This window comes from Osmerus mordax, chromosome 7 (genome assembly GCF_038355195.1).
Source record: "Osmerus mordax isolate fOsmMor3 chromosome 7, fOsmMor3.pri, whole genome shotgun sequence".
Classification (NCBI taxonomy): domain Eukaryota; kingdom Metazoa; phylum Chordata; class Actinopteri; order Osmeriformes; family Osmeridae; genus Osmerus; species Osmerus mordax.
Window position 1 is genome coordinate 3,769,297 of NC_090056.1, and position 10,856 is coordinate 3,780,152.

Here is a 10,856-nt window from a genome sequence, read left to right on the forward strand (position 1 = left end):
ATAATTCGTAATAAACATTTGAGCCGAAAGATGTTGCAGAATGAATTTTCGGCTGAAACAGTTGGGGTTCTAATTTTTTGGATCTGAGTTTCACCATTCGAATTCAGACACGCATATCTTGTTATTGAGAGCATGTGATTCAAACGTTACACACGCGGTATCTCAGCTCACAGAGGCCGAGTTTCACTTCTCACTGAGAGGAAGCTAGTTTATAAACATCTCACAATAAGGAAGTGGGGATGTCACAAGGAGAAACCTTGAACCAAACTGTAAATATCTACAGCTGCTTTCTATAAACTGGGTAAATCACATTTGTACATTTAATTGAATGCTATTTCTGCCGTGTTTACCATGGTTCAAATGAGAGGATTCATTTATTGTGTTTCTAACCGGGCTATCCAGAGGGGTCCTGTCTGCAGCATGTTGCCCTACCTGGTGTTTCTGCTGCTGAGTCTCTCCACACACACACATGGAGAGAACCCTGCTATCAAGCTCATCCTCACAGACAAGGGACTTCAGTATGGTGAGACCAACGTGATATGCTTTGAGACACTTTCCTTTCAATTTATTGATTTGGATGTATATTGATTGTTTGATCAAACTGCTCCTTTATGGGACACAAAATGTAATGAGGTAAAACAACATAATGACTGAGATAAAAAAAAAAAAAAATCTAAAATGATTCACAGCTTGTGTGTTCGTCACTTATCATGCCCAAAAGAAATGGCTTTATTGGAATTGTTACAGCAGATCTTCTGGAATGAAATTGAATTATCCATGATGATCCATATCTTTGATTATTAGTCCAATCTGACATTCTTCTTCCCATTGTCCTACTCCAGGGAAACACCTGGGAGCAGGGTTTGTGCAGGACAGGATAAAGAATATGTCATTTGCCGACATCAAAGGAAGAATTGGCCTAGTGAAATATGTCCTCAGTGGGTAGGTAATGAATGTCAGAGAAAGATAAGCTGGGTTCCTAGACCAGCCTGTCAGTCCTTGGCACACCATCACTGCCTAATCAGATTTCATATTGAAGAGTCTTAGCTGCTATCATGTTAACATTTAGCCATGGATGTTGCCACAAGGGCCACAATAAAATATTCAATAAAAACAATATGCTCTCTTCTCTCCTGTTCCTACAGGGTGTCTGTTTCTCAGTGTGATTTCCCAGAACCCACAGTGGACTTTTATGAGGGGATCGGCTTCAAGGCAATGATCTCTGGCCTGAATATCAGAGTGATTGGGAAGTTGAAAATCAAATTTGGATTCATGTGAGTTATGACATAACAATACTAAAAACCTAACAATAGAATTGTTACCTTATATTTTTGTGATGAGTGTAGTATGTATCAAACAATACTAATGACTGAATGGTTATTGAATTACTCAAATGACTGTACACAGAATGAATCCGGTTTTTATTATTGGTTTATGTAAGCAGAAGTGAAACAGAGAACTTGCTGAGTGAGATAGTTGTTTACCCACAGTTCTGCAGACAACGTGATTAAAATGTGTTTCCTCAAAGGATGGATTTTGCTAATTTTTTGTGTGTGCGTGTGTGCATTCATGCGCATGTCCATTCGTCTGTTTGTTTGTGTGCATTTTATTGCAGACATGTGGGTGGTTCCTTTGACCTGGCAGCTTTTAATGTAGGTGTGACCTCTGAGGTGAGGCTGGGTGACAATGAGGGACACCTGTCAATCTCCAGCGAGACCTGCTCTGCTGAAATTGGTGATGTCAACATAAACTTCCATGGTGGTGCCAGGTGGGAAGTTGACTGTTGTATTATAGAGATGGAGAGATTAATATATATATATATATATATATATATATATATAAATATATATATATGCGTGTGTTTGTGTCTGTAATAGAGTAAGTGAATGGGGGAGAGAGAGAGACAGAGAGAGACAGAGGGAAAGGCATCATAACCTTTCTGTGAACTTTTTTTTACAGTTCAATATCCAAGATGGTTATAAGCATTTTTAAGGATCATTTCAAAGGTGAAATACAGGGGAAAGTAAGTATTGTTTTCCTGGTAACCTATAGATTCTCTCTGCTCATCATCATCATCATCATCTTAATTCTAAAATGTGAACAAGACCAGTAGTGTTGTTGTAGACAATTTTCCATGGACACAGTCAACTCTCTCTCATCAACCACAGGAAATAGTATAATAGTACGTTGACTTTGCTTTGTCAGAATCAATTCATGATAAATACTGATATCAAACGTTTTGTGACTGCACTCAGATCTGCCCAGCAATCAAGCAGCAAATAGAAGACCTGGAGAGACAACTAGTGGCCATTGCAGGTACTGCATTTGGAAGTCTTAAAACGAGAACACTGACAACACTGACACACACAATGTGTGCCAGTTGTCAATCTGTTAGTCATGTTCACTGTGTCAGATGGTAATCCATTAGTGATGTCTTCTGTGTTGCTTGTGGTCCACCAGTCTCCTTTCAGGTTGGCTCTGATCTGGTTCTGGACGTCCCTCTCTCCAGCTCCCCCCTCGTGGATTCTGCCAGCCTGGAGCTAGACTTCAAGGTAGAGTAACTTCCGCCTGTCTCACATGGATGTTGTGGATACACCTCCACCAAACACTGGTCCTTCAAACACAGTGCACATCTGATCTGAGTACCTCAGAGATTAAACCTCAAGGTAGGGATATGGGGTCCCCACTGTCCAACCTCAGTTGACTGGACCCCTAGAACTGGGGTTGAGAAGGCCTACGTCCTCTGTAAATTCACAGCCATCTCCTCTGTTTTGGGGATGTTGAACTACAGGTAGTTCCTCTAGCACCATCCAGAAAAGTCATCCACCAGGCCCATCATGAACTCCCCCCTCCTGACCACCCCCCACACCCCACAAGAGCAGTGTCACCAGAGAACTTCTGCAGATGACTAGTCTAGACTTGTATCCATAGCTGAAGGTGTACAGAGGGAATGGGAAGAGGGACTGTACCGTCCCTTGGTGAGCCCCTGAGCTTTTCACCACAGGGTCAGACACACAGCTCTGTAGCCACACAAATTGGACTGCCCAATAGTCAACCACCTAAGAAACCAATGGGGCTTCCATCCCCATTTGCCTCCTTTTCTCCCCCAGCAGCTGAGGCACTGGAGAAATGCTATCCAAGTCAGGATCCTTGCTAAGCTTGCTGCTATTAACGATATCTTGGTCTCAGAAAGTCCCAACATGTTGTGGTTTGTGTGTCATACAGGGTGAGTTCTACAATGCCAAGAGCCACACAGATCCTCCCTTCCAGGTGCAAAACTTCTCTCTGACCCGCCAGGACTCTTACATGCTCTCACTGGGCATGTCTGAGTTCACTGCCAACTCAGTTTCTTACTCCTACTTCTCTACTGGGGTCCTTGTGGCCCACATAACTGACAAAATGGTGAGTTTTTCTGCTGTATGTCTCACTCAGTGTCTGTTTTTCTGCTACTGAAAAACAACTGTCTTCATGTTCTGCCTCTAATGTGTTTGGTCAGATCCCAACGGTCTTTCCTCTGCGTCTCAATACCAGCTCCTTTGGTAAACTCATCCCTCAGGTAAACACATTTACTCTTGAACCCTTTAATCACACCCCATTCTTAGAACAGACACACTACCGGTAGTTGCTTTTCTTAATTATAGACAGGTATCTGCAGACATCCAGTGGTGAGATGAGCAAATGTCAGATATCAAATGCACCTCCTTTTTCTCCTGTTTCTTCTCCTCCTCTTCCTCCTTCTCCTCCTCTACCACCTGTTCTTTCTCCACCTTCATCTCCTTCTCCTCCATCACCTCTTCTTCTACCTCCTTCTTCTCCTTCTGTTTCTCCTCCTCTTCTCCTTCCTCCTCCAGCTGCCAAAGCTCTTCCCTGACCTGCTGATGGAGCTCAGTGTGTCGGCCAGGAAGGTTCCCATGTTCTCCTTTCTGCCTGGGGAGGTGCAGCTGGGGCTCCCAGGTATGGTCACTGCCTTTGCCGTTCAGAACAACGCAACCCTCACCCCGCTATTCAAGCTGCAAGCTGTGAGTACCACTGTGACTCTATGGGATGTCCTATATATTTCCCAAGTTGTCTATGTTGCAATGTAACTCTCTGTGTTGATTATTCATTCCTGTTCGGTGAGTGTCTTTGCTGCTAGATTTGATCAGATGTTGTCTCTCTGCAGGACTCAGTCTTCAGTGGTCAGGTCTCCATCTCAGGGAACAAGGTCCAAGGCTCCGCAGCGCTGAGCAAGTAAGACCCAGAAGTTGTCTGATGAAGATGCTGCTTGTGTTCTGACCATTATCACTCAGTAACACAACTCTCTTTCTGATAGTTTTACCCTCACACTGGTGTCCAGTGAAATTGGACCGTTCAAGGTAGGATGGTTGAACAGAGAGATTATGTCATCATATACATATGCGCACTGATCATGATATAATACATGTATTTCTAGACAACAGACCTTGAGAACTTGTTGCGGTTCGGGATAAAAAATGGAGTATTGCCCAAACTGAATGGTGAGAACCTGGGTTTTAAATATACGACATTCAACAGACAATACACTATTCTAATGAAGTGAAACTCATATTGACCCAGTGTGAAGCACAATTACATGTGATTTCCTTTGTTTCAGCCAAACTGGAAGAGGGGGTGGTTTTACCCAGTTCACATCACATCCAGCTGGTCAACCCAGTCCTGAAGGTGAATAAGGTCAGTAACCATGCTATTAACTGTACATACATTATGTATGGAAGTAGACCTTTTCTATGAAACAGAATATTTCAACATGGCTTACCCCATCTTCTTATGCCTTTCAGGGTTTTGTAGATTTTTCCTCTAATGTTGCAGTCTAATCTGTATACAAGGGGCACCACGAGCCAAAGTCAACAATCAAACTGACTGTTGTTTTCTGCAAATATGACTACACAAAATTGTATGACAAGATGATTGTTACTGATTAACTGTTTTCAAAAATACAATTGCTAAAATGTTGTGAAGTGAAAATGATTAAAAGTACACCCTCACACAGTTGTTTAAGACATTTATTTTGTTTCTTTAGTCACAGAAAAAACATTGTATATCCAGGATAACCACAAGGTCTAGAGAACATGACTTTCATTGATGTCCAACTAGTTCTGGAGTTGACAGGGCTAAGGACCTCAATCTCCCACTCCTGTGTGAAACTAAGAGCAAAGCACACAATATTCTTCATGTCTACAAACAGGCTAGTATAATCTGTACATGACCAAGTACAACATCTACCACACCATGTTCATGTCATTTTTTGTTGTTGAGACTTCACTTCGACATTCTTGGAATGTGTACCCTTGATACATTGTTTTATTTACACAGCCATGTTTTCTTCAAATATTGTGCATTGTACGACACTACAACCAGAAAACCTGTGTCTGCAGCCAAGCACACTGCAGGAGCCTAGTCATGGAAGGAGGGCCAAAACTCACGACAAGCTGCTGAAGGGGCTGCAGATCTGAGCAATGGAGGTTATAAACAGGGAAGGGGAACCGATATCTGGCTCAGATTAAATTCTTTATAAATACACCCTCCCATTTCCCCTTTCCTAGATAATCTCTAACATCATTGGATTTGTGAAGAAGAAACATGGTCCTTTGAAGAGTTGTCACAAACCCAATCATGTCTGATCTTTCCTTTCAGGAAGGAAGGCTGTATTATTATAGATCTCAAACAGAGCCTGGGTCAGTTTGTAGCACCTGAATGGAGGAGTGTATTATATGGCGTTATGGAACAGAAACAACTCAGCTGGTAGGTAGCTGTACAGATTGGCAGCTTTAGATTCTGTTGACACATCACATAGAACAGCGTCCAAAACAAATAAATACTGACTAACAATAACTGACTACCAATACCAGAGGCAGAAACACTTGACAGTTTCGTTCAGTCATAAATAAACATGTTCAATAAATGGTGAGAGCCATTGTAGTGGTTCAAAATATATATAATTGCAACAAGGATGGCACAATGTACTATACTGAACCAACTGCAATGACCATGGATTCTGAAAACAACCCCTGGTGTAAATCGTCACCTTACTGTTATGTAAATAAAATATATTTGAAAACAATAAGTTAAACTTACATGAAATTCCAGTTCGCACAATCCTGAAAATGAAGCAGAGTAGCAATACTCTAAATAAGTGTGTAGTCTTTGAAAGAGGATGTATGTAAAGTAGCCTTACTTGCATTTTTGTCAGTTTGACTCTACAAACTGTCACTATAATAAGAGAAAACGGAAGAGGAAAAGCCTGGCGACATACAAGAGGCACTATGTGAATTCAAAATATTAAAAGACTACGAGTCCCACAAGACTCAAGTGCAACCCTGTTCAACCCAGTGTTATATCATCAGCTGGTCTCTACTGATGTGAGGAGGCTGAGGGAAGGAGGAGTGACACACAGGAAGAGCAGTGGGTTGAAACAGGATGTGGATGCTCTGGCATTGAGGTGGTCACCCCTCTGGGGGGATAATGTTCAGTTTCATTCAAAATGGCGTGCTATCACTTCTCAGCGACGGCTGCCGCCATGGGAGCACGCAACGTGCCACGTGCGGTGACAGCCAGCTCCTCAATCTCAGCGTTTAACCGCCTAATGACCCACTCCATCGCCTCACGCCCCTGAGAACAAAACACACACACGAGAAGGTCAGCAGGAATGTGATGTCATTTGCCATCCACTAGCTTTACCTGTGAGAGTGACAGGAATACACACGAGTGAACACACACAGAGAAAAGGGGGAGAGAGGAGGTCAGAGGTCTTACTTTTCCAGCGTTAGCAGAGATTGTATTGGCCATGAGGCCTTCCAGGTAGCTACTCAGACTGAACCCTTTAACAGTGATCAATGCTTCCTGTGTCAGCACCGTCCTAAACACACAAACAAACAGTTAAACAGATATATATATATGCAGCATCAGCTAAATCAATTCCACAACTTGTCTTATTCCCACGACTGTACATGACAGAAAGAAGACATTTGGTGTTAAATGGCACTCAGTGTACAGAGCGACACCCTATGAGGATCAACTGCTGGCTTACTTGTCCGGGTCCTGTGGGTGAGGTCTGTAAGTCAGCTTCTCGTCCACAGACACCATGTTAGTGAAGGAGATCTGGGGGAGGGAGGGGAGAGACTCAGGGTCATACGGCCTGAGTAACATACGGCCCACAGAAACACAGGTAAACTGCAGGGCTAACTCACATTAGAAGACTTGAGCTCGAAGGTCTTCTCTTTGGGGTCCACCACCGAGTGCTCATGGACGTACGTGCATGTTCTGGTCATCCCAATGAGCTGAGGAGAGAGAAGGAAGAGGAGACGTTAGAAGTTGATCTTCCAGATGGTGACGGTGCCCCTGATTATTTGTCTGTTTTTCCCCCCCTCACAGTCAAGGTCACTGAAGCAGATTGTGGAACTGCTCCAATTGAAGACTTTCCTCAGGAGATTTCCCTGAATACATTTTCCATACCAACATTGGCCAGCTCCAGTTCCAAGGTCTGAGAAATATTTAACCAACTCTTACCACTGTCACTGACAAAACTGGTTAGTTTAATTCTAGCGGATAAAACGACCTTGGTTGAAGGTCTCCAAACAACCTTCAAAACATGATGTAAACGACGTAGAAAACACATATCATGTAACTTCCTGTTTGTAAACTCCTGAAACATTTTCCACAGAAAGGTGATGCCCTTACACAACCCATCAGTTTGGGAAAGTGGTGAAATTAAAATATAAGGCATCTGGAAACTAGGAGAAGTCATGCCCAGATCGAGGGTGAATTTAGGGAGAGTCCTTTAGAACAACAACGACTTCCTGGAACGGAAGCACCCTGGTGGGTGGGGAGAGCGACGCTGTACTGAGAGACTTACAGTGTTGGCCATGGACGGCAGACCCCACTCTGTACTGAGCAGCCTCCTGCTGTGGAGCCGTCCCTGGGTGTCCACACCACGGTCCAGCACATCCACGCCCACCACGCCTGGGTTCATGGGGTTCGGGTACTTCTGCATGGCCGCCTTCGTCACCGTCTCCCAAGGGTGGCTGAGGAGGAAGGGACAATGTTATTATCTGACTACTACTGGAGCCACAGAACATCAGCTCAAACATCTAAAACACATGAATGCTCAATAACAAAAATTACATTAAAACTATATAATAACACCTGGTTTCAGATGGTTAAACAATTTGTTTTGTTTGTTTTGGGGTGATGTCAGGGTTAAGGGTTGTTTCACCAACTGTGAATAATATACCGAAACACATCTGATATGCCACAGTGGACCATACTAATGAAACCGCAAGACAGATATGCATTATTCTGACTGAACACAATTATGTTATATGCAACCCAATACTGTAACTGTGACATAACTGTCCACCGTTGACTTTCTAAGTATCTAATATGTGGTTCTGTTTATTTCATTTAACTTATAATTAGCCTGTGTCGTCCACACTTCACCAAATTGATGTGCCTTTGCCAATGAGTTATGACGGTACAGTAATTCTATCGTATGTACAGCCGAGAGACTGTTACGTAAGTGAGAGCGATACATAATGTTACTATGTGGACAGGCCAGGTCGTGGGGTGAGATGAGATCGACATCATTTCCCAAACGAGACAAAGTTAACAAACACGTGTAACGCGTCACATTCTGAAATTTGGTATATCGCTTCCAGACAGAACTGGAAACCTCGCTTGTGGCAAAAGCCGCAAAATGAGGCTTGCTAATCGTTAGCTACAGTACGCTAGACTAGCCGTCTGATCCTACCAACAAGGTTGCCGTCGTCTAAAGTTAGCCCTCTTAGGTCTCTTGTGCAACTTTTAGGTAGCTCAAGCCGGTCCACACTCCAACACAGATTCAGATATTAAACATGGACGGCTAAGTTGACTATGTAAATACTTATTTAGCTACACAAGTCTAGCTGTGTTAGCTGTTGTTACGTGGTCGGCTGATGATGGCTACATAGCTAAAGTCAAAGAGCTAGCTAGCCTAACGGGACCAAGCCAACAAAACTCCACAAAAGAAACTTCAAATAACCATCTAGAAAACAGTTTTAGAAGTAAAACGGAATGAATGACTGTAAGATGAAATCATCACTAACTTGAATATGTGTTCTGATGTCCAGATCTTCATTTTAAAGACCCTTTTTCCAGAGCTCGGGTAACGGTGACAGATGACAGCGTGACCGCTTTTTCTGTGAGGAAGGTGAAAGAGGAAACGGATCAACAGCCCCCCCTCACGGTCAAAGTTTGCGCTGCTCCACCCACTTCTCGAAGGAAAAACCAATCAAATTGCGCATTTTCACATGGCTAATGTATTCTGCTCTCTGAGATCTCTGGATTTTTCCAATCGTGTCTTTAACAGTGCTCCGCGTGCATGTAAACGGTGCGATTTGTTTGACATAACATTTGACATGGAGTAGAAACTAACGACCTAACAAGACCTAACAAGGTGCAGATTCCGGAAAAGTAACAGCATTCAATAATAGAAAAATGCACGCTTGGGTCATTTTCAGTGGCCCAATTAGATAAACGGCTTGTAATTGGCATGCACTAATAAATTCAAATCACACACATCATTTGCAGAAACCAAGAAATATAAAGAGTGACTGTACAATCCTCTATGTTGTATTTATTGAATGGTACGAGTATATATAATTGCTCTCTTGAGGGGCACCTACTGGTCGCCCAGGCTGTCAATCACACGATGACAAATTACGCGTGCGTGTTTCGTAGACAAAGTTTACAACGTCATCACGCACATATCCGACCTGTCCTTGAGCGGAAGATCACTGGCAAAATGGTTGCATACTGGAGACAAGCGGGCCTAAGGTACAATTCTAACATTTTCAGCTGCATGACAAAATATGCCTTTATTCCATCAGTAAAATAATGTACTTATGTACATTTTCTACTGAAATGCATACTTGTTTGTAACCTGTGTTATGAGCGATAACAAGTTAATCAGCCAACACGCTAGTTTAGCTAAGCGCTTTTTCCCTTCACCGCCTGTTATAAGAGGCGTATTTTACGTTACAGTTCACTTTCGCCAGTGTAATAACTCTCGATATGGCGTTGTGTGTATGTCTCAGAATGCAGTTAGGGCTCGGATTCGTGTGTGTGTGTGCGAATATAACAAAATACACCGATTAACGTCTGCACGTTACTCTGCCCTCTACAGCTACATTCGCTTCTCTGCGATCTGCGCGAGTGTCGTGCGCTCGGCGCTCAAGCCACAGTTTAAAGCTGAAGCACTGAAGCTCGCTGAAGCCAACGTCAAAGTATCCAAACCAAAATAAGCATGTAAGTATTTGCGCTCATCGTCCAAACCAAACAGTCAAGCATTGGCATTGCAGTTATGGTTCTGTTGGCAGGAGGGCCACACGTCATTATAGATCATACATTTAAAAAAAAAAAAACATCCAAGCAGCCCATCTGGCCAAGGACTTCAGTAACCTAACTGGCAAGGAATTAACTTTCTTTTACATCAAACTCTATCCTAATGATCATTGATTGTGCTTTTCAGGATCTAAGGTCATCTTAAAGACATCTAATGGGAATTCTTCTGGGGTGTGAAGACCAGCCCTACAAATCTGTGCGTCTGTGATTGGACAGAGATGGAAGGATGACATTTGTCTGTTGGTTGGTGGAGAGATGTGGGAGCTACCATGTTGTTCTTCTTTAATTAGTAACGAAATAAATAAATTACTTTATTAAAACTATTTGAAATGGGACATTACTGTTTGTCAATTTACTGTAGCAATGTATTTATTATTCATGGTTTGGATAATTTCACACATACTAGTACTATATTCACACCAAATACTTTATTTTTTACATCAAATGAGGAATAAGCATCA

At 42.7% G+C, this 10,856-nt stretch overlaps 3 protein-coding genes across 3 annotated transcripts; 2 read left to right on the top strand and 1 right to left on the bottom strand.

The window, feature by feature from the left end:
- The first annotated feature begins 239 nt into the window (after positions 1-239).
- On the top strand, positions 240-5,003 carry LOC136945580 (bactericidal permeability-increasing protein-like). Its single transcript, XM_067239483.1, has 16 exons — positions 240-301; positions 403-523; positions 843-942; positions 1,146-1,274; positions 1,616-1,768; positions 1,960-2,023; positions 2,256-2,316; positions 2,461-2,552; positions 3,226-3,402; positions 3,497-3,556; positions 3,852-4,019; positions 4,163-4,230; positions 4,313-4,355; positions 4,433-4,496; positions 4,613-4,689; positions 4,797-5,003. The coding sequence occupies exons 2-16, from the start codon at positions 421-423 to the stop codon at positions 4,830-4,832; spliced, it is 1,395 nt and encodes a 464-aa protein (XP_067095584.1). The 5' UTR covers positions 240-301; positions 403-420; the 3' UTR covers positions 4,833-5,003.
- Positions 5,004-5,007: 4 nt separating this feature from the next.
- Positions 5,008-9,182, bottom strand: LOC136945582 (PRELI domain containing protein 3B-like). Its single transcript, XM_067239486.1, has 6 exons — positions 9,099-9,182; positions 7,871-8,039; positions 7,206-7,295; positions 7,046-7,116; positions 6,772-6,874; positions 5,008-6,627 (listed from the first exon to the last, which is right to left on the bottom strand). Exons 1-6 carry the CDS (start codon positions 9,128-9,130, stop codon positions 6,511-6,513), a joined length of 582 nt encoding a protein of 193 aa, XP_067095587.1. The 5' UTR covers positions 9,131-9,182; the 3' UTR covers positions 5,008-6,510.
- A 531-nt stretch (positions 9,183-9,713) lies between these two features.
- On the top strand, positions 9,714-10,718 carry atp5f1e (ATP synthase F1 subunit epsilon). The gene is made up of 3 exons (XM_067240449.1): positions 9,714-9,828; positions 10,178-10,299; positions 10,523-10,718. The coding sequence occupies exons 1-2, from the start codon at positions 9,797-9,799 to the stop codon at positions 10,293-10,295; spliced, it is 150 nt and encodes a 49-aa protein (XP_067096550.1). The 5' UTR covers positions 9,714-9,796; the 3' UTR covers positions 10,296-10,299; positions 10,523-10,718.
- The last annotated feature ends 138 nt before the right edge of the window (positions 10,719-10,856 follow it).

What these genes read in the sequence shown, in the direction of transcription:
- LOC136945580 (XM_067239483.1), top strand. Translation starts at nt 421, where the DNA reads ATGTTGCCCTACCTGGTGTTTCTGCTGCTGAGTCTCTCCACACACACA. An exon ending in AAGGTGAAATACAGGGGAAA is followed by an intron (nt 2,024 to 2,255) that starts GTAAGTATTGTT and finishes GACTGCACTCAG; the next exon opens with ATCTGCCCAGCAATCAAGCA. An exon ending in GCCTGGAGCTAGACTTCAAG is followed by an intron (nt 2,553 to 3,225) that starts GTAGAGTAACTT and finishes TGTGTCATACAG; the next exon opens with GGTGAGTTCTACAATGCCAA.
- LOC136945582 (XM_067239486.1), bottom strand. Translation starts at nt 9,130, where the DNA reads ATGAAGATCTGGACATCAGAACACATATTCAA. An exon ending in ACATCAGAACACATATTCAA is followed by an intron (nt 8,040 to 9,098) that starts GTTAGTGATGAT and finishes CTTCCTCCTCAG; the next exon opens with CCACCCTTGGGAGACGGTGA. An exon ending in CACCCACAGGACCCGGACAA is followed by an intron (nt 6,875 to 7,045) that starts GTAAGCCAGCAG and finishes TTGTGTGTTTAG; the next exon opens with GACGGTGCTGACACAGGAAG.
- atp5f1e (XM_067240449.1), top strand. Translation starts at nt 9,797, where the DNA reads ATGGTTGCATACTGGAGACAAGCGGGCCTAAG. An exon ending in TGGAGACAAGCGGGCCTAAG is followed by an intron (nt 9,829 to 10,177) that starts GTACAATTCTAA and finishes TGCCCTCTACAG; the next exon opens with CTACATTCGCTTCTCTGCGA.